The 19,409-nt window shown below is 40.9% G+C and overlaps 1 protein-coding gene and 1 non-coding gene across 2 annotated transcripts in view; both read right to left on the bottom strand.

Moving 5' to 3' along the window:
* LOC120025103 (ALK tyrosine kinase receptor-like) overlaps nt 1–19,409 on the bottom strand; it is a 151,067-nt gene that overhangs the window by 40,008 nt on the left and 91,650 nt on the right. Inside the window, exons 16-17 of the mRNA XM_038969536.1 lie at nt 16,747–16,844; nt 14,784–14,876 (exon numbers count right to left, since the gene is read on the bottom strand). Coding sequence (XP_038825464.1) covers nt 14,784–14,876; nt 16,747–16,844 — 191 coding nt within the window. The remainder of the gene's footprint in view (nt 1–14,783; nt 14,877–16,746; nt 16,845–19,409) is intronic.
* Nucleotides 422–476, bottom strand: LOC120025397. Its single transcript, XR_005473000.1, has one exon. It is a non-coding gene; the product is annotated as a U7 small nuclear RNA (small nuclear RNA).

The following is a 19,409-nucleotide window of genomic DNA, read 5'->3' as shown; positions in this document are numbered from 1 at the left end:
TCCAGCACCATGGTTCCAGGCTGAGTGAAGTCTTAGTGCCACACACTGAAAATCGACATCAGTGATTAGAGCCAGCTAGTCTAATGTAGTCCTCTAGGATTGTTATCTAACACCCAGTGACACACACAGAGACACACACACACATACAAAGGTGTGTGCACACACACAAATGCATGCGCGCAAAAACGCAGACACACTCACACAGACATAGGCACACAGACATAGTTTTCACTGTAGTGTTTTGCTGACTATACTGTAGTATTCATTGTAATATACTGTAGTATTTACATTTAACTATTGTATAAATACTGTAGTAAAATAAAATGATTATATACTATAGCAATTCATGTGTTTTTGTGGATTGTAGTATTGTGTACTATTTACTGTAGTGTTTTTGTTTTATTATCCTTGACATAGAAGTGAAGGCTTTCTCCTTCAGGAAACCTACTAAAGAAATACTGAAAGAGCAAATTTTCCATAACTTAGGACTGGGGTCTGAATGGATAGTTTAGGACGGCGGCTCTTTTCTATAACCTGTAGGGAACACACTATATGGTTTCTCACTTATGGGTGGCACAAATTTTGATATAGGGGAGGGGAATGTGCAAACTAAATACTGTAGTATTTACTACAGTTATAGTGTAGTGTTTTTGCTGACATTACTGTAGTATTTATTACAGAGTCTTTTTGCACATAACACTATTTAGTATAGTATTCCACAGTATTTATTTTTATATAACCTTTATTTAACTAGGCAAGTCAGTTAAGAACAAATTCTTAGTTACAATGACGGCCTACACCAGCCAAACCCGGATGACGCTGGGCCAAATGTGCGCTGCCCTATGGGACTCCCAATCATGGGCGATTGTGATACAGCCTGGATTCAAACTAGGGTGTCTGTAGTGACACCTCAAGCACCGAGATGCAGTGCCTTAGACTGCTGCGCCACTCGGAAGCTATACTATAACATTCCGTAGTAAGTACTACTCCTGATGAGCAAGGGATACTACAGTGTGTAGTATAGTATTCTACAGTATACTACAGTTTACTATAGAACTATATATTCAATTGTGGTATTTTTTCATGTGGGTTATAACACTCATCCTCCAATTCCTTGTGACGGCAGGCTGAGATGTGGGGGTGATTTCCGTCATTGGGTTGTGCATTTGTGAACGGTGCAGTGTGGATTGGAATTGCAACTGGGAAAACACCTCAAGTCAGTATGCAATCACAAGGATTTTGAGGATAAATAAAACTGTAAAATTAAAATCGCTTTATTTCGTCAATTGTACACAAGCTGGTTTCTTCACGCATCGCGCTGACAGAAACAAACATCTTTCTGGTAAGAAGAGGGGCGGGGGTGTATGCCTTATGATTAACGAGACGTGGTGTGATCATAACAACATACAGGAACTCAAGTCATTCTGTTCATCGGATTTAGAATTCCTCACAATCAAATGTCGACCGCATTATCTACCAAGGGAATTCTCTTCGATTATAATCACAGCCGTATATATTCCCCCCCAAGCAGACACATCGATGGCCCTGAACGAACTTTATCTGACTCTTTTTAAACTGGAAACCACACACCCTGAGGCTGCATTCATCGTAGCTGGGGATTTTAACAAGGCTAATCTGAAAACAAAACTCCCTAAATTCTATCAGCATATCGATTGTGCTACCAGGGCTGGTAAAACCTTGGATCATTGTTATACTAACTTCCGCGACGCATATAAGGCCCTCCCCCGCCCTCCTTTCGGAAAAGCTGACCACGACTCCATTTTGTTGCTTCCAGCCTACAAACAGAAACTACAACAGCAAGCTCCCGCGCTCAGGTCTGTTCAACGCTGGTCCGACCAATCTGATTCCACGCTTCAAGACTGCTTCGATCACGTGGATTGGGATATGTTCCGCATTGCGTCCAACAACAACATTGACGAATACGCTGATTCGGTGAGCGAGTTCATTAGAAAGTGCATTGACGATGTCGTACCCACAGCAACGATTAAAACATTCCCAAACCAGAAACCGTGGATTGATGGCAGCATTCGCGTGAAACTGAAAGCACGAACCACTGCTTTTAACCAGGACAAGGTGACCGGAAACATGACCGAATACAAACAGTGTAGCTATTCCCTCCGCAAGGCAATCAAACAAGCTAAGTCCCAGTATAGAGACAAAGTAGAGTCGCAATTCAACAGCTCAGACACAAGAGGTATGTGGCAGGGTCTACAGTCAATCACGGATTACAAAAAGAAAACCAGCCCCGTCGCGGACCAGGATGTCTTGCTCCCAGACAGACTAAATAACTTTTTTGCTCGCTTTGAGGACAATACAGTGCCACTGACACGGCCCGCTACCAAAACCTGCGGGCTCTCCTTCACTGCAGCCGAGGTGAGTAAAACATTTAAACGTGTTAACCCTCGCAAGGCTGCAGAACCAGACGGCATTCCCAGCCGCGTCCTCAGAGCATGCGCAGACCAGTTGGCTGGTGTGTTTAAGGACATATTCAATCAATCCTTATCCCAGTCTGCTGTTCCCACATGCTTCAAGAGGGCCACCATTGTTCCTGTTCCCAAGAAAGCTAAGGTAACTGAGCTAAACGACTACCGCCCCGTAGCACTCACTTCCGTCATCACGAAGTGCTTTGAGAGACTAGTCAAGGACCATATCACCTCCACCCTACCTGACACCCTAGACCCACTCCAATTTGCTTACCGACCCAATAGGTCCACAGACGACGCAATCACAACCACACTGCACACTGCCCTAACCCATCTGGACAAGAGGAATACCTATGTGAGAATGCTGTTCATCAACTACAGCTCAGCATTTAACACCATAGTACCCTCCAAACTCGTCATCAAGCTCGAGACCCCGCCTCTTCAACCTCAGGAGGCCGAAGAAATTCGGCTTGTCACCAAAAGCACTCACAAACTTCTACAGATGCACAATCGAGAGCATCCTGTTAGGCTGTATCACCGCCTGGTACGGCAACTGCTCCGCCCACAACCGTAAGACTCTCCAGAGGGTAGTGAGGTCTGCACAACGTATCACCGGGGGCAAACTACCTGCCCTTCAAAACACCTACACCACCCGATGTCACAGGAATACCATAAAGATCATCAAGGACAACAACCACCCGAGCCACTGCCTGTTCACCCCGCTATCATCCAGAAGGCGAGGTCAGTACAGGTGCATCAAAGCAGGGACCGAGAGACTGAAAAACAGCTTCTATCTCAAGGCCATCAGACTGTTAACAGCCACCACTAACATTTAGTGGCCGCTGCCAACATACTGACTCAACTCCAGCCACTTTAACCTTTTCTCAATAGGGGGGCGCTGTTTTCACTTTGTAAAAAATCGTGCCCAAATTAAACTGCCTCGTACTCTATTCTTGCTCGTACAATATGCATATTATTATTACTATTGGATAGAAAACACTCTCTAGTTTCTAAAACCGTTTGAATTATATCTGTGAGTAAAACAGAACTAATTTTGCAGCAAACTTCCTGACAGGAAATGAAAAATCTGAAATCGAGGCTCTGTTCCAGGGTCTTCCTATTAATTTGCCTGAAATCTATGGATATACATGCACTGCATACGCCTTCCACTAGATGTCAACAGGCAGTGAGAGGTGGAATGGGGTGTCTAGCTTGATCTGAGGCCGAACAAGAGCTTTTGGAATGACGTGTCTGGAAATTTCATTGTCTTGGAAGGCGCGAGAAGGAACCCCAGATTGCGTTCTGAAAAGCTTTCGGTATACACGTTAGATATCTCCGGCTCTGATTTTATTTGATATATGTGTTAACATCTTATAGGGGGCCACTGTTTTCACTTTGTAAAAAATCGTTCCCAAATTAAACTGCCTCGTACTCAATTCTTGCTCGTACAATATGCATATTATTATTACTATTGGATAGAAAACACTCTCAAGTTTCTAAAACCGTTTGAATTATATCTGTGAGTAAAACAGAACTCATTTTGCAGCAAACTTCCTATCAGGAAGTGAAAAATCTGAAATCGAGGCTCTGTTCCAGGGCCTCCCTATTCATTTGCTTGAAATCTATGGATATACATGCACTTCATACGCCTTCCACTAGATGTCAACCGGCAGTTAGAGGTGAAATGGGGTGTATAGCTTGATCTGAGGTCAAAAGAGAGCTCTTGGAATGACATGACCCCAATTTCCTTTGTTCAGCAAGGCGCGGGAAGGAACTCTGGATTGCCTTCTGAAAAGCTTTCGTTATAGACGGCTAATATCTCCGGCTTTGATTTTATTTGATAAATGTGATAATATCATCGTAAAGTATGTTTTTTCAATATAGCTTTATCAGATTATTGAAAGTTTATCGGGAGTTTTGGCGTGTTCCGTTCTCTGCGTTTGGTGGAGATGGACAGGTTCGCGCCACTTGGCTAGCTTTGGTTGCTAATTCGACAGGAAAAAAGGACATTCTAAAACCAAACAACGATTGTTCTGGACAAAGGACCCCTTGTACAAGATTCTGATGGAAGCTCAGCAAAAGTAGGAACCATTTATGATGTTATTTCGTATTTCTGTCGAAAATGTTTAGTATTATTTTCCGCCCTGATTTTGGGCGCTGTCTCGCTATAACGTAAGCTGTATGTCGTACTAAAGTTATTTTTAGAATTCTAACACAGCGATTGCATTAAGAACTAGTGTATCTTTCATTTGCTGTACAACATGTATTTTTTAGTAACATTTATGATGAGTTATTTGGTCAGAATAGGTGAGTGTCAGAAATATATCCGGAGATTCTGGGAAAAAGTTGCTACATTTTCACAATGTATAACCACGTATTTAGGCTCTAAATATGCACATTTTCAAACAAAACATAAGTGTATTGTATAACCTGATGTTATAGGACTGTCATCTGATGAAGCTTGTCAAGGTTAGTGAAAAATTATATATCTTTTGCTGTTTTTTTGCGATCGCTAACTTTTGCTGCTGATAAATGAGTTGTGTTTTTGGCTATTGTGGTAAGATAATATAATGCTATATTGTGTTTTCGCTGTAAAACACTTAAAAAATCTGAAATATTGGCTGGATTCAACAAGATGTTTATCTTTCATTTGCTGTACACCATGTATTTTTCATAAATGTTTTATGATGAGTATTTAGGTATTTCACGTTGGTCTCTGTAATTGTTCTAGCTGCTTCGGTGCTATTTGTGATTGTAGCTGCAATGTAAAACTATGATTTATACCTGAAATATGCACATTTTTCGAACAAAACATAGATTTATTGTATAACATGTTACAAGACTGTCATCTGATGAAGTTGTTTCTTGGTTAGTGACTAATTCTATCTCTATTTGGGGGTTTTGTGCAAGCTACCTGTGCTGTGAAAGAAATGTCTGTGCTTTTTTGTATTTGGTAGTGAGCTAACATAAATATACGTGGTGTTTTCGCTGTAAAACATTTAAAAAATCGGACATGTTAGCTGGATTCACAAGATGTTTATCTTTCATTTGCTGTATTGGACTTGTTAATGTGTGAAAGTTAAATATTTCTAAAAAATATATTTTGAATTTTGCGCGCTGCCTTTTCAGTGGAATATGGGCGGGGTTCCGCTAGCGGTAGTCCTGTCTAGGACTACCAAAAGGCAGTCCTAGACAGGATAAAGTAGTTTTTTTAAACCGAGTTATATCAGTTTATTGAACGTTTATTGCGAGTTTTGGAATTGTCATTTTTTTGCGTCATGTGAAGTTGGCCACGTTTGCGCGACATGGCTAGCTATGGTTGCTAATTCGACAGGAGAAGAGGACATTCTAAAACCAAACAACGATTATTCTGGACAAAGGACTCCTTGTACAAGATTCTGATGGAAGCTCACCAAAAGTAGGAACCATTTATGATGTTATTTCGTATTTCTGTGGAAAATGTTTAGTCATATTTTCCGCCCTTATTTTGGGCGCTGTCTCACTATAACGTAAGCTGTATGTCGTACTAAAGTTATTTTTAAAAATCTAACACGGCGGTTGCATTAAGAACTAGTGTATCTTTCATTTGCTGTACAACATGTATTTTTTAGTAAAGTTTATGATTAGTTATTTGATTAGATTAGGTGACTGTCCAAGATATCTCTGGACAATTTTGTGCATTTTTGACTACGTATTCACATTGTAAAACCACGATTTATACCGCTAAATATGCACATTTTCGAACAAAACATATATGTATTGTGTAACATGATGTTATAGGACTGTCATCTGATGAAGTTTGTCAAGGTTAGTGAATAATTTTATATCTTTTGCTGTTTTTTGCGATCGCTACCTTTGCGGTGAATGAATGCGGTTGTGTGGTTGGCTATTGTGGTAAGATAATATAATGCTATATTGTGTGTTCGCTGTAAAACACTTAAAAAATCTGAAATATTGGCTGGATTCACAAGATGTTTATCTTTCATTTGCTGTACACCATGTATTTTTCATAAATGTTTTATGATGAGTATTTAGGTATTTCACGTTCCTCTCTGTAATTATTCCGGCTGCTTTGGTGATATTTTTTTATGGTAGCTGCAATGTAAAACTATGATTTATACCTCAAATATGCACATTTTCGAACAAAACATACATTTATTGTATAACATGTTATAAGACTGTCATCTGATGCAGTTGTTTCTTGGATAGTGACTAATTATATCTCTATTTGGTCGGTTTTGTGATAGCTACCTATGCGGTAAAAAAATTGTGAAAATATGCGGTTGAGTCTTTTGCTATTGTGGTTAGCTAATAGAAATACATATTGTGTTTTCGCTGTAAAACATTTTAAAAATCGGAAATGATGGCTGGATTCACAAGATGTGTATCTTTCATTTGGTGTCTTGGACTTGTGATTTCATGATATTTATATGCTAGTATTTACTTGTGGCGCTATGCTAGGCTATGCTAGTCAGCTTTTTTACTGATGAGGATGCTCCCGGATCCGGGATGGTGACCAAGTAGAAGTTAATAATGGGAATTGATGGAAATTATGTAAAAATGTATCACTAGCCACTTTAAACAATGCCACTTAATATAATGTTTACATACCCTACATTACTCATCTCATATGTATATGTATATACTGTACTCTATATCATCTACTGCATCTTGCCATCTTTATGTAATACATGTATCACTAGCCACTTTAAACTATGCCACTTTATGTTTACATACCCTACATTACTCATCTCATATGTATAGACTGTACACTATACCATCTACTGCATCTTGCCTATGCCGTTCTGTACCATCACTCATTCATATATCTTGTCGGAACTAGAAGCACAAGCATTTCGTTGCACTCGCATTAACATCTGTAAGGGAACTCCCCCCCCAATTGTACAAAATAACATGGCAAGTTATTGGCACCGGGCGCAGCATATACACGATGGACAAATACACTATTTCTGGCGGTGTTTCATCCAAAGTTGATGGCAAATGCCATCTTGCAAATGAGCTGTGTAACACTCCAAAAATCCTATAGTGGGCGACTGCGTTCTATCCTAAATTTTCAAAGGCTTATTGTAACGCAAGTCAAGACCCAAGAGTAAAATTTTGAAATTTTGAAAGTTTTGGCAAAAACTTATCACCCCCTTAAAAAAGTGCTTTCTGGACCGTTTTTCGAAATTCTTTCGAGTTTTATGTCAATTACACATGTGTAAGAACTGTATGAAAATACTTTTGTCAAATTTTATTAACATAATTTTTTTTTAAATTTTATTTGAACTTAAGGAATATGTTTTGTGCATTTGGAATGTGATTTCATAGGAAGTCAAAAGTCAAAAGTCAAAAATGTCAAAAATTTGGAAAAAACGTATCACCCCCTTTAAAAAAGTGCTTTCTGGACCGTTTTTCGAAATTATTTCGATTTTTAGGTCAATTACACATGTATAAGAACTGTATGAAAATACTTGTCAAATTTTATTAACATAATTTTTTATAAATGTTTATTTGTACTTAAGGAATATGTTTTGTGCATTTGGAATGTGATTTCATAGGAAGTCAAAAGTCAAAAGTAAAAAATGTCAAAAATTTGGAAAAAACGTATAACCCCCTTTAAAAAAGTGCTTTCTGGACCGTTTTTTGAAATTCTTTCGATTTTTAGGTCAATTACACATGTATAAGAACTGTATGAAAATACTTTAGTCACATTTTATTATCATACATTTTTTGAAATGTTTACTTGTACTTAAGGAATATGTTTTGTGCATTTGTATAGTGCTCCCATAGCGGGCATGGACGTCTGGATGACACCTAAAAGCATTTAAAACCGTTTTGAAAAATGACGCCTGGTAACCCAAAACATGAAACAGAATATTTTTTGACTTTTTTTGGAAACCTCCATAAATCACTCAGGCCGGACCCCCATTGACTCGAGAAGAAAAAAGAAAGCAAAAATTCCAGAAGAAAAAACAGAATATTTTCGGACTTTTTTTTGAAAACCTCCATAAATCACTCAGGCCAGCACACATTGATTTTTGGCCGTAGAATAGTGCTCCCAGAGCGGGTATGGAAGTCTGGATGCCTCCTAAAAGCAATTTCAACCATGGCACCTGGTAACCCCCAAAAAATACCAGGTGCACGAAAAGTTTGGACTTAGAATATTTTTAGAGTTTTTTGGAAAAACTCCATAAATCACTCAGGCCATTGACTCGAGAAGAAAAAACATCAAATATTTTCTAGAAAAAAAACCAGAATATTTTTTGACTTTTTTTGAAAACCTCCAAAAATCACTCAGGCCAGCACCCATTGATTTTTGCCCGTAGTATAGTGCTCCCAGAGCGGGTATGGAAGTCTGGATCCCCCCTAAAAGCATTTAAGGCTCTGTGTGTCTTTAAGCACCATACTTTTTCACTCCATCCTTGCTGTGTGTGTCTGTGTGTGTGTGTGAGCTTTTCTTTGACATCTGTTTAGAGAAATGACTGATTTACAGTTCATGAAGGTTGCCTAATCACACACTTAAAGTTTTGGAAAGATCTGACTTTTTTAACCCTTTGAAACAGCAACTATGACCCCATTTTAAGGCACTTCCGGTTGGCACAGGAAGCTATAAGTAAATACCTATCCTGATCGGGGTATGCTTTTACAGAATCCTGAGTTTTAAGTCTATACGTTAAGAACTGACTGATTTACACAGGGTTGAATGCACTATATATCACAAACTGCTGGTTGGGTATGGCAAAACACTTTTAGGGTGATTTTATCACTTCCGGTTGGTCCAGGAAGCTTAGAATCAACACAGGTAGACCTCATAGTGGCTTGATGAATTGTCATTGAAGACAGGTTCATAAGACATTCATAACCCACATAGGGTTTATTTAAAGAATGCACGTTACATTTGCATATGATTCAACAGTGAAAAACATCACATCATATTGCAAACATAACACACTGTTGAATCATATTGCAAACATAACACACACTGTTACGTTTGCAATATGATGTGTTGAATCATATTGCAAATGTAACGTGCATTCTTTAAATACTTTAGAAATACAAAATTGAACGTCCTGATGACCTCAGGATGGCCGGGCAGTGATAGTGGTTCCTCTCCATCGCTCGTTGCGTGAAATTTCATCATGTCGATTTTGGTGATGGTACCCCCCCGTTGAAACATATTGCAAATGCACAAAAGTCAAATAGCAAGTCAGTGTCCATCAGTCAATTGGATATTGTCAGACACCAAACTGATACCATCTGACACCAAACTCACTTTTTCCAACTCCTTTAGAAGCCAACTATAACATATTTCAGAGCAGGCCCAAAATTCACAGCGCCTTCCATTTAAACCATAATAAAACAAATAATACGTAGTTATGTTCTAGCTGCGGGTCCAGTTCTCACATTATGTTTAGCCCTATGTGAGGCGACCTCGAATCCCAAGTTTCGGCTCGATAGGTCATTCGGTGCCCGAGCAATACCTTAATTGGTGCTGAAAATCCACTTTTTTCATTGCCTTGCTACGGGGTCCTTGAATGAGCAATCAAACAGGCTTGTTGGGGTCTGTTTCTAAGGGCCGAGCCGGTTTCAATGCACCTAGTCTTGAGACTCTGGGACTTTTCTAAATGTCGGCAGTTTCGTTGAGCTCAAAATGAATTGAAAACATAGCAAATACACGAGGCTGTTTATCGGTCTGAGAACCTTCTAGAGCCACATAACTCACCGTGCACAATCAACCTGAGGTCTAGAACAGGTTTCCAAAGTTTCAGAACTCTAGGTCTGACGGTTCTTTAAAAGTTGGAACAAAAGTAACTACCACAGGCACTGTCTGCCTCTTAGCCCCTCAGTGTGTCCCTCCATCATTTCTGTTTGGGTGTGTACATTTTTCTTTGAAATCTGATGGGACTAATGACTGATTTACAGTTCAGGAGGGTTGCCTAATCACAAATATGAAGTTTTGGAAATATTTGACATTTTTAACCCTTCAAAACAGCCCATTTGACACCAATTATGGCACTTCCGGTTGGCACAGGAAGCTGAAAGTAAACGCATATCATCACTGGAGTATGCTGTTAGAGAATCCTGAGTTTTAAGTCTATATGTTAAAAATTGACTGATTTACATAGGGCTGAATGCACTATTTCTCTCAAACTGCAGGTTGGATATTGCAAACACTTTTAGGGTGATTTTAACCACTTCCGGTTGCTCCAGGAAGCTTAGAATCGACACAGGTAGACCTCATGGTGGCCTGATGGACTGACATCAAAGACAGGTTCATAAGACATTCATAACCCACATAGGCTTCAGGTTGAATTTAGAGGTGCAGTCAATGCATTCCAATGGGGATAAATGTCATTGTAAACTGTTTGATGTAAACACCTTATTTTAACTGTTAAGGGTTAATGCCACAAGGTCAAGGTTAGGCTTGCACAGATCGGGAGGACCTTAAGAAGGTTAGGCCTGCACAGATCGGGAGGACCTTAGGATTGTTCCTGAGGTGAAATTGTGCTTCTAACCTTAACGGTTCTCTCTCTGTCTCCCAAAAGCAAAGAAAATTGATATTGAGGTCAAAGGGTCATTCGTGTCCGTCTTCTTGTAACGGTCGCTGAGCTCAGACCGAGCGAGCTACGGTCAAGCGGGGCATCTCGTTGAACTCGGCACGGCCTGGAGATAATAGTAATGCCATTGCAGGCTTTGTATGTCTTTAACCTGTTATGGCTGCAAGGGGTAGTATTGAGTAGCCTGATAAAATGTGTCCATTTCAAACGGCGTCGTACTCAATTCTTGCTCGTACAATATGCATATTATTATTACCATTGGATAGAAAACACTCTCTAGTTAAAACCGTTTGAATTATTTCTCTGAGTGAAACAGAACTCCTTCTGCAGCACTTTTCCTGACCCGGAAGTTCAAAGTCTGAAATCGAGGCTCTCTTCATGCCTATACATGGGCAATGAACGTAAGAGTCTACGTACACTTCATACACCTTCCTCTGGGTGTCAAGAAGGCTGTGAGAGAAGAAAGGAGGTGATTATCTCGATCTGGGATGGAATAAACCCTCTTGGAATGACGTGTACCCAACTTCCGGTAATCTGAAGAACGCAATTTGGACAGTGGGGTTGCCTTTTGTTTTGCTGACGTTATAGGCGAATATTATTTCCGGCTTTGATTTTATTTGATACATGTCACCATATCATCGTAACGTATGTTTTTTCAATATAGTTTCATCAGATTATTGAAATTTTTTCGGGAGTTTTGCCGTGTTCCGTTCTCTTCCGTTTGTTTACATGGAGAGATCCGTGCAACCCGGCTAGCACGCTTGCTAAATGGAGAGAGAAAGTTGCCATTCTGAATCCAAACAACGACTCATCTGGACAAAGGACACCTTTTTCAACATTCTGATGAAAGATCAGCAAAAGTAAGACCCAATTTATGATGTTATTTCATATATCTGTCGTAGTCGCCGGCGCCCAAGTGTTTCTATTGTGCTAAGCTAAGCTAATATAACGCAACATTTTGTTTTCGCTGTAAAACACTTAATAAATCGGAAATATTGTCTGGCATCACAAGATGCCTGTCTTTCATTTACTGTACACTATGTATTTTTCAGAAATGTTTTATGATGAGTAATTAGGTATTTGACGTTGGTGTCTGTAAATATTATGGCTGCTTTCGGTGCAATTTCTGAATGTAGCTGCAATGTAAACTATGATTTATACCTGAAATATGCACATTTTTCGAAAAAAACATATGCTATACAATAAATATGTTATCAGACTGTCATCTGATGAGGTTGTTTCTTAGTTAGTGGCTATTTTTATCTTTATTTGGCTGAATTTGTGATAGCTACTGATGGAGTCAAAAACTGATGGAGTAAGAATAGTGGTGTCTTTTGCTAACGTGGTTAGCTAATAGATTTACATATTGTGTCTTCCCTGTAAAACATTTAAAAAATCGGACATGTTGGCTTGATTCACAAGATGTGCACCTTTCATTTGGTGTCTTGGACTTGTTAATGTGTGAAAGTTAAATATTTAAAAAAAATATATTTTGAATTTCGCGCCCTGCACTTGAGCTGGATGTTGTCATAAGTGTACCGGTGTCGGGCTGCAGCCCAAACAGGTTAAGCACCGTACTTTTTCACTCCATCCCTGCTGTGTGTGTGTGTGAGAGCTTTTCTTTGACATCTTTTGGGAGAAATGACTGATTTACAGTTCATGAGGGTTGTCTAATCACATATATGAAGTTTTGAAAAGTTCTGACCTTTTAACCCTTCAATACTGCATCTATGACACCATCTTAAGGCACTTCCGGTTGTCACAGGAAGCTATAAGTAAACACATATCTTGAATGGAGTATGCTGTTACAGAATCCTGAGTTTTAAGTCTGTATGTTAAAAATTGACTGATCTACACATTTTTGAATGCAGTGATTTTCACAATTGCAGGCTATGTAAATCATAACACTTTTAGGGTGAATTTAATCACTTCCGGTTGCTCCAGGAAGCTTAGAATCGACACAGGTAGACCTCATGGTGGCCTGATGGACTGACATCAAAGACAGGTTCATAAGACATTCATAACCCACATAGGCTTCAGGTTGAATTTAGAGGAGCAGTCAATGTATTCCTATGGGGATAAATGTCATTGTAAACTGTTTGATGTAAACACCTTATTTTAACTGTTAAGGGTTAATGCCACAAGGTCAAGGTTAGGCTTGCACAGATCGGGAGGACCTTAAGAACATTCCTGAGGTCAAATTGTGTTTCTAACCTTAACGGTTTCTCTCTCTGTCTCCCAAAAGCAAATAAAATTGACATTGAGGTCAAAGGGTCATTTGGGTCCGTTCTCTTGTAAAGGTCGCTGCGCTCAGACCGAGCGAGCTACGGTCAAGCGGGGCATCTCGTTGAACTCGGCACGGCCTGGAGATAATAGTAATGCCATTGCAGGCTTTGTGTGTCTTTAAGCACCGTACTTTTTCACTCCATCCTTTCTTTTTGTGTGTGTGTGTTTGTGTGAGAGAGCTTTTCTTTGACATCTGTTGGGAAAAATGACTGATTACAGTTCATGAGGGTTGTCTAATCACACAAGTGAAGTTTTGAAAAGATCTGACCTTATTACCCTTCAAACCTGACCCTATGGCACTCGTTCGGGGCCAACTGCCCATTACTCCAAACCTACGCTCGCCGAGTTTCGTCTTCGAAATATTTTCAGTTTAGGAGAAAAGGCTGCGCTCATTTGCCACGTGCTCGTGCACTTGCAATATGATTTATTTTCCCCCTTGTGGGAATTTTCGAGAATGCGGAAAAAAGTCAAAAATTTGTCATTTTCATAAAACGGAAACGGAACGTCCGAGACGTTTTCTTCGGTGACTTCCTGAAAGAGCTCTCCGCCGCCCGCGGCCTGACGCCATCCGCGATTTTCTGAAACGTCGCCGGACGTCAGGTAAGGGACCGTACATTTGCAATGGGACTTTCTTCACCGACAATACGGCTCCCGTCTCAGAAGTCCCTTAAGGTATGCTAACCATGTGTATGTGACAATTTTTATTTTATTTTATTTGAGGTCCAACCAAAATGTGGCTTCTACTTTTAACCTCCTAGCCTTCCTGTGCTTGTGAGACATTATCATTTGCACCAAAGGCCATCAATTTGAAATGAAATGCCCCCAGCAATCTTCAAATTGACATTATAGATAGAATTGGCATTCTACGACTAGACATAAAGTAGTTGGCTTAGAAACGGTTGGTGCCATCATGGCAGGCATTACTAACTAAACTGTATATCCATGGATCCCACTCAGATTGTAAAAAAATCATTTGTCATCGACTTTGTTTCCCAGAAGAAGAAATGGACTGTGTCACCAGCAACAGACACAGGCAGTAATAAACAGAATTATAAACTAGATAGTTTGGGTGACATGGGGAACCAACTGAGGAACAGACAGATATAGATGGGGCAATCAACAAGGTGAAGGAGTCCAGGTGAGTCCATTGAGCGCTGATGAGCGTAATGATGGGGACAGGTGTGCGTAATGAAGGGCAGCCTGGTGCCCTCGAGCGCCAGAGAGGGAGAACGGGAGCAGGCGTGACAATTATTACATTTTTTAAAGGAGTGGGGCAGTCCCACTCCTTTGGTATTTTGTCATGTTTGAAAAAAGATGGAGTTGAAACTTAGGAGAGATGGTGCTGAAGTAGCAACAGGCCAGACTCCAACTCATGCTTGCAGTGGTATATCGTTCATGTGCTCCAGAGGCAACGGCCCAGACCGCCAGACCACCCCAGTCCACATATGCCTTTATAGTAGCTGGGTTTAATGACTTTTTATGATGGCAGTACCTATAAATGTCCCTGGCCATGCCAAAGTCTCCGATCTTGGCCACTCTCCCCGGTCCTTTGGTGGTCAGCAGGCAGTTCCGGGCCGCAATGTCCCTGCAAAGTGACAAGACAAGAAGAACCTTACAGGAGTGTGTTCGTGTTAGTGTGTGTGTGTCTGTCTGTCTGTGCATGTGTGTGCTCATCTGCATGTGCGTTAGTGTGTGCGCGCTTGTCTGTCCGTCCGTGTTAGTGTGTGCGCGCTTGTCTGTCTGTCCGGGTTAGTGTGTGCGCGCTTGTCAGTCCGTCCGTGTTAGTGTGTGCGCGCTTGTCAGTCCGTCCGTGTTAGTGTGTGCGCGCTTGTCAGTCCTTCCGTGTTAGTGTGTGCGCGCTTGTCAGTCCGTCCGTGTTAGTGTGTCCTTCGGTGTTAGTGTGTGCGCGCTTGTCAGTCCGTAGGTGTTAGTGTGTGCGCGCTTGTCAGTCCGTCGGTGTTAGTGTGTGCGCGCTTGTCAGTCCGTCCGTGTTAGTGCGCTCGCTTGTCAGTCCGTCCGTGTCTGTCTGTCTGTCTGTCTGTCTGTCTGTCTGTCTGTCTGTCTGTCTGTCTGTCTGTCTGTCTGTCTGTCTGTCTGTCTGTCTGTCTGTCTGTCTGTCTGTCTGTCTTAGTGTGTGCATGCTTGTTTGTCTGTCTGTGTTAGTGTGTGTGCGCTTGTCTGTCCGTCGGTCGGTGTGCGTGTGTGCGAGCGTGCTTGAGCGTCTGTATGTGTGTGGCGGCAGGTAACCTAGTGCTTAGAGAGTTGGGCCAGTAACCGAAAGGTTGCCTGATCAAGTCCCTGAGCTGACATGGTACAAGGCAGTTAACCCACCGTTCCCCAGTAGGCCATCATTGTAAATAAGAATTTGTTCTTAACTGACTTGCCTAGTTAAATAAAGATTACATTTAAAAAGTGTGTATCTTATCCCCATGGTAGAATAAGGGCAAACAGAGAACTCAAAACACATATTTGTGAGAATCGTGTAGTGTAGCCCACTGTGTTGTGTCAATGTTGGTTTCCACTCCCACCCTTAAAACAATTGAGTGTGCGATTATTGGAATAACAGATTCATGTATTAAAGCATTAACTGAACATTAAATTGGTTAATCTGAACTGTTTGAATTCGGATTAAGCAAAACAATGTTATTCACAGCCAGATTTAGCATATGCATACATTTATGTTGTATGGGATTGTAATACGATTTAAGAGGCTGCAGTATTTGAGTGGTATGACAAAGCAGCAAACACACTCTTCAAGATATTGCAGTTGATACTTAATGCGCTCCAAGAGAGCATGTCGTCAATGCAGGTTTTCATCAAGAAAATGTAGTCTAGTGACACGTACTCACACGTAGTGGCCTCAAGGATGATGATGGTGGCTGTGAATTGTAATAAGGAGTCGAGCTGGTGTGTGTGTGTGTGTAGTGTGTGTAGCCTAGTGCTTCTGTGTGTTGTGTTCGTGTGTGTGCATGCTAGCGTCTGCGTGTGTATGTGTGTGTGTGTGTGTCTGTAGCTACACTCCGGTGACACCATTAGGCGGTATAATAGTTGACAGCACATTTTGGGGTAAATAAGCTTTAATTGGTCTCGTTTGTCATTGGATGACTTGCAGGAAGTTGCGGGTTAAAGGGAAATTCTGTCACAGGTACGGACGCCGTGGAAACCGAGCAAGGCGATTGCTGGTGTTGCCGGGGAAGCAGGCAAACCTTTCTGTTCCCATCTGTTTTTGTTTGGGAGGGTGTGAATGTGGGGGACTGTGTCTTTGTGGTGTGTGTGTGTGCACTGCTGTTTGTGTGTGCGTATGTATACAGTAAGTGGGTGAAATTAGTGTGTGTGTGTGTGAGAGTGTATTTGTCTGTCATTGCATATTGTGTGGGTTTGACTATACATTATGTGCACACTGTGCACACACATAAATCCATGTACAGTATGTTTCTCTACCACATTAGGCCTACCGGTGTATAAACTGGTTCTCCTCCAGGTATTGGCATCCCTGTGCTATGTCTCTGGCCACGTTGAGCAGGTCCTCCATGGATAGACTAGAAGGGTGCTCCTATAGAGAGATACCAGATAGAGAGGAAGAGATCAGGCTCATATATACATTGGGCTTGATTCAGTCCGTAGAGCTGAAGACCCGCTCTACAGCGCGATTTAAATTTAAAGACAATGTTCCCGTTTTTAGAGACTGTACTCATGGTAAACGCTGCATATGTCTGCTCAATCGGAAATTACCTTTACATTTCAATCACCCTATAACGCGGATCTAAATAAGAATTTGTTTTTAACCTGTTTGGGATAGGGGGCAGCATTTTCATGTTCGGATGAAAAGCGTGCCCAGAGTAAACTGCCTGCTACTCAGTTCCAGAAGCTAATACATGCATAGTATTAGTATATTTGGATAGAAAACACTCTGAAGTTTCTACAACTGTTTGAATGATGTCTATGAGTATAACAGAACACATATGGCAGGCAAAAACCTGCCAGGAAGTGGGAAATCTGAGGTTTGTAGTTTTTCAACTCATTGCCTTTCCAATATACAGTGTAAATGGGGTCATATTGCACCTCCTAATGCTTCCACTAAATGTCAACAGTCTTTAGAACCTTGTTTCAGGATTCTACTGTGAAGGGGGAGCGAATAAGAGCTGTTTGACTTAGGGGTCTGGCAGAAGGCCATGAGCCAAATCATGCGCGCGGCTGTGAGAGCGAGCTCTGTTCCTTTTCCTTTCTAAAGACAAAGGAATTGTCCGGTTGAAACATTACTGAAGATTTATGATAAAAACATCCTAAATATTGATTCAATACATCGTTTGACATGTTTCTACGAACTGTAATATAACTTTTTGGACTTTTCGTCTGAACTTTCGCCTGGACTTGCCCGCGCCTTGTGAATTTCGATTGGTGAACTTAACACGCTAACAAAAAGGAGGTATTTGGACATAAATTATCTACTTTATCGAACAAAACAAATATTTATTGTGGAACTGGGATTCCTGGGAGTGCATTCTGATGAAGATCATCAAAGGTAAGTGAATATTTATAACTTTATTTCTGACTTTTACTGACTCCACAACATGGCGGGTATCTGTATGGCTTGTTTTTGTGTCTGAGCGCTGTACTCAGATTATTGCATGGTGTGCTTTTTCGGTAAAGCTTTTTTGAAATCTGACACAGCGGTTGCATTAAGGAGAAGTATATGTTTAATTCTGTGCATAACACTTGTATCTTTTATCAAAGTTTATGATGAGTATTTACACTAAATTGATGTGGCTCTCTGCAAATTTGCCGGATGTTTTCGAGGCACAACATTACTGAACATAAAGCGACAATGTAAACTGAGATTTTTGGATATAAATATGAACTTTATCGAACAAAACATACATGTATTGTGTAACATGAAGTCCTATGGGTGCCATCTGATGAAGATCATCAAAGGTTAGTGATTCATTTTATCTCTATTTCTGCTTTTTGTGACTCCTGTCTTTGGCTGGAAAATGGCTGTATGTTTTTTGTGACTAGCTTCTGACCTAACATAATGATATGGTGTGCTTTCGCTGTAAAGCCTTTTTGAAATCGGACACAATGGGTAGATTAACAAGATGTTAAACTTTAATTTGGTGTATTGCACTTGTGAATGTATGAAAGTTAAATATTTCAAAAAAATATTTTTGAATTTCGCGCTTTGCCTTTTCAGCGGATGTTGTCGAGGGGTTCTGCTAGTAAAAATAAATGAATGCTCTTCAACCGATCGCTGCCCACCCCCCGACTAGCATCACTACTCTGGACGGTTCTGACTTAGAATATGTGGACATCTATAGGTGTCTGGCTAGACTGTAAACTCTCCTTCCAGACTCACATTAAGCATCTCCAATCCAAAGTTAAATCTAGAATCGGCTTCCTATTTCGCAACAAAGCCTCCTTCACTCATGCTGCCAAACATCCTACCGATCCTTGACTTCGGCGATGTCATTTACAAAATAGCCTCCAACACTCTACTCAGCAGATTGGATGCAGTCTATCACAGTGCCATCCGTTTTGTCATCAAAGCCCCATATACTACCCACCACTGCGACCTCTATGCTCTCGTTGGCTGGTTCTCGTTACATATTCGTCGCCAAACCCACTGGCTCCAGGTCATCTATAAGTCTTTGCTAGGTAAAGCTCCACCTTATCTCAGCTCACTGGTCACCATAGCAACACCCACCCGTGGCACGCGCTCCAGCAGGTATATTTCACTGGTCATCCCCAAAGCCAACACCTGCTTTGGCCTCCTTTCCTTCCAGTTCTCTGCTGCCAATGACTGGAACGAATTGCAAAAATCACTGAAGTTGGAGACTTATTGTCACGTTCTGACCTTAGTTCCTTTTTTATGTCTTTATTTTAGTTTGGTCAGGGCGTGAGTTGGGGTGGGCATTCTATGTTGTTTTTCTATGTTTTGTTCTGTTGTTATATTTCTATGTGTTTGGCCTAGTATGGTTCTCAATCAGAGGCAGGTGTCAGTTGTTGTCTCTGATTGGGAGCCATATTTAGGTAGCCTGTTTTCTATTGTGTTTTGTGGGTGGTTGTTTCCTGTGTCTGTGTTTGCACCATACGGGACTGTTTCGGTTGTTTGTTTGTACTT

The sequence above is a fragment of the Salvelinus namaycush genome, chromosome 30 (genome assembly GCF_016432855.1).
Source record: "Salvelinus namaycush isolate Seneca chromosome 30, SaNama_1.0, whole genome shotgun sequence".
NCBI lineage: Eukaryota > Metazoa > Chordata > Actinopteri > Salmoniformes > Salmonidae > Salvelinus > Salvelinus namaycush.
This window is presented reverse-complemented; position numbering and strand designations above follow the sequence as displayed.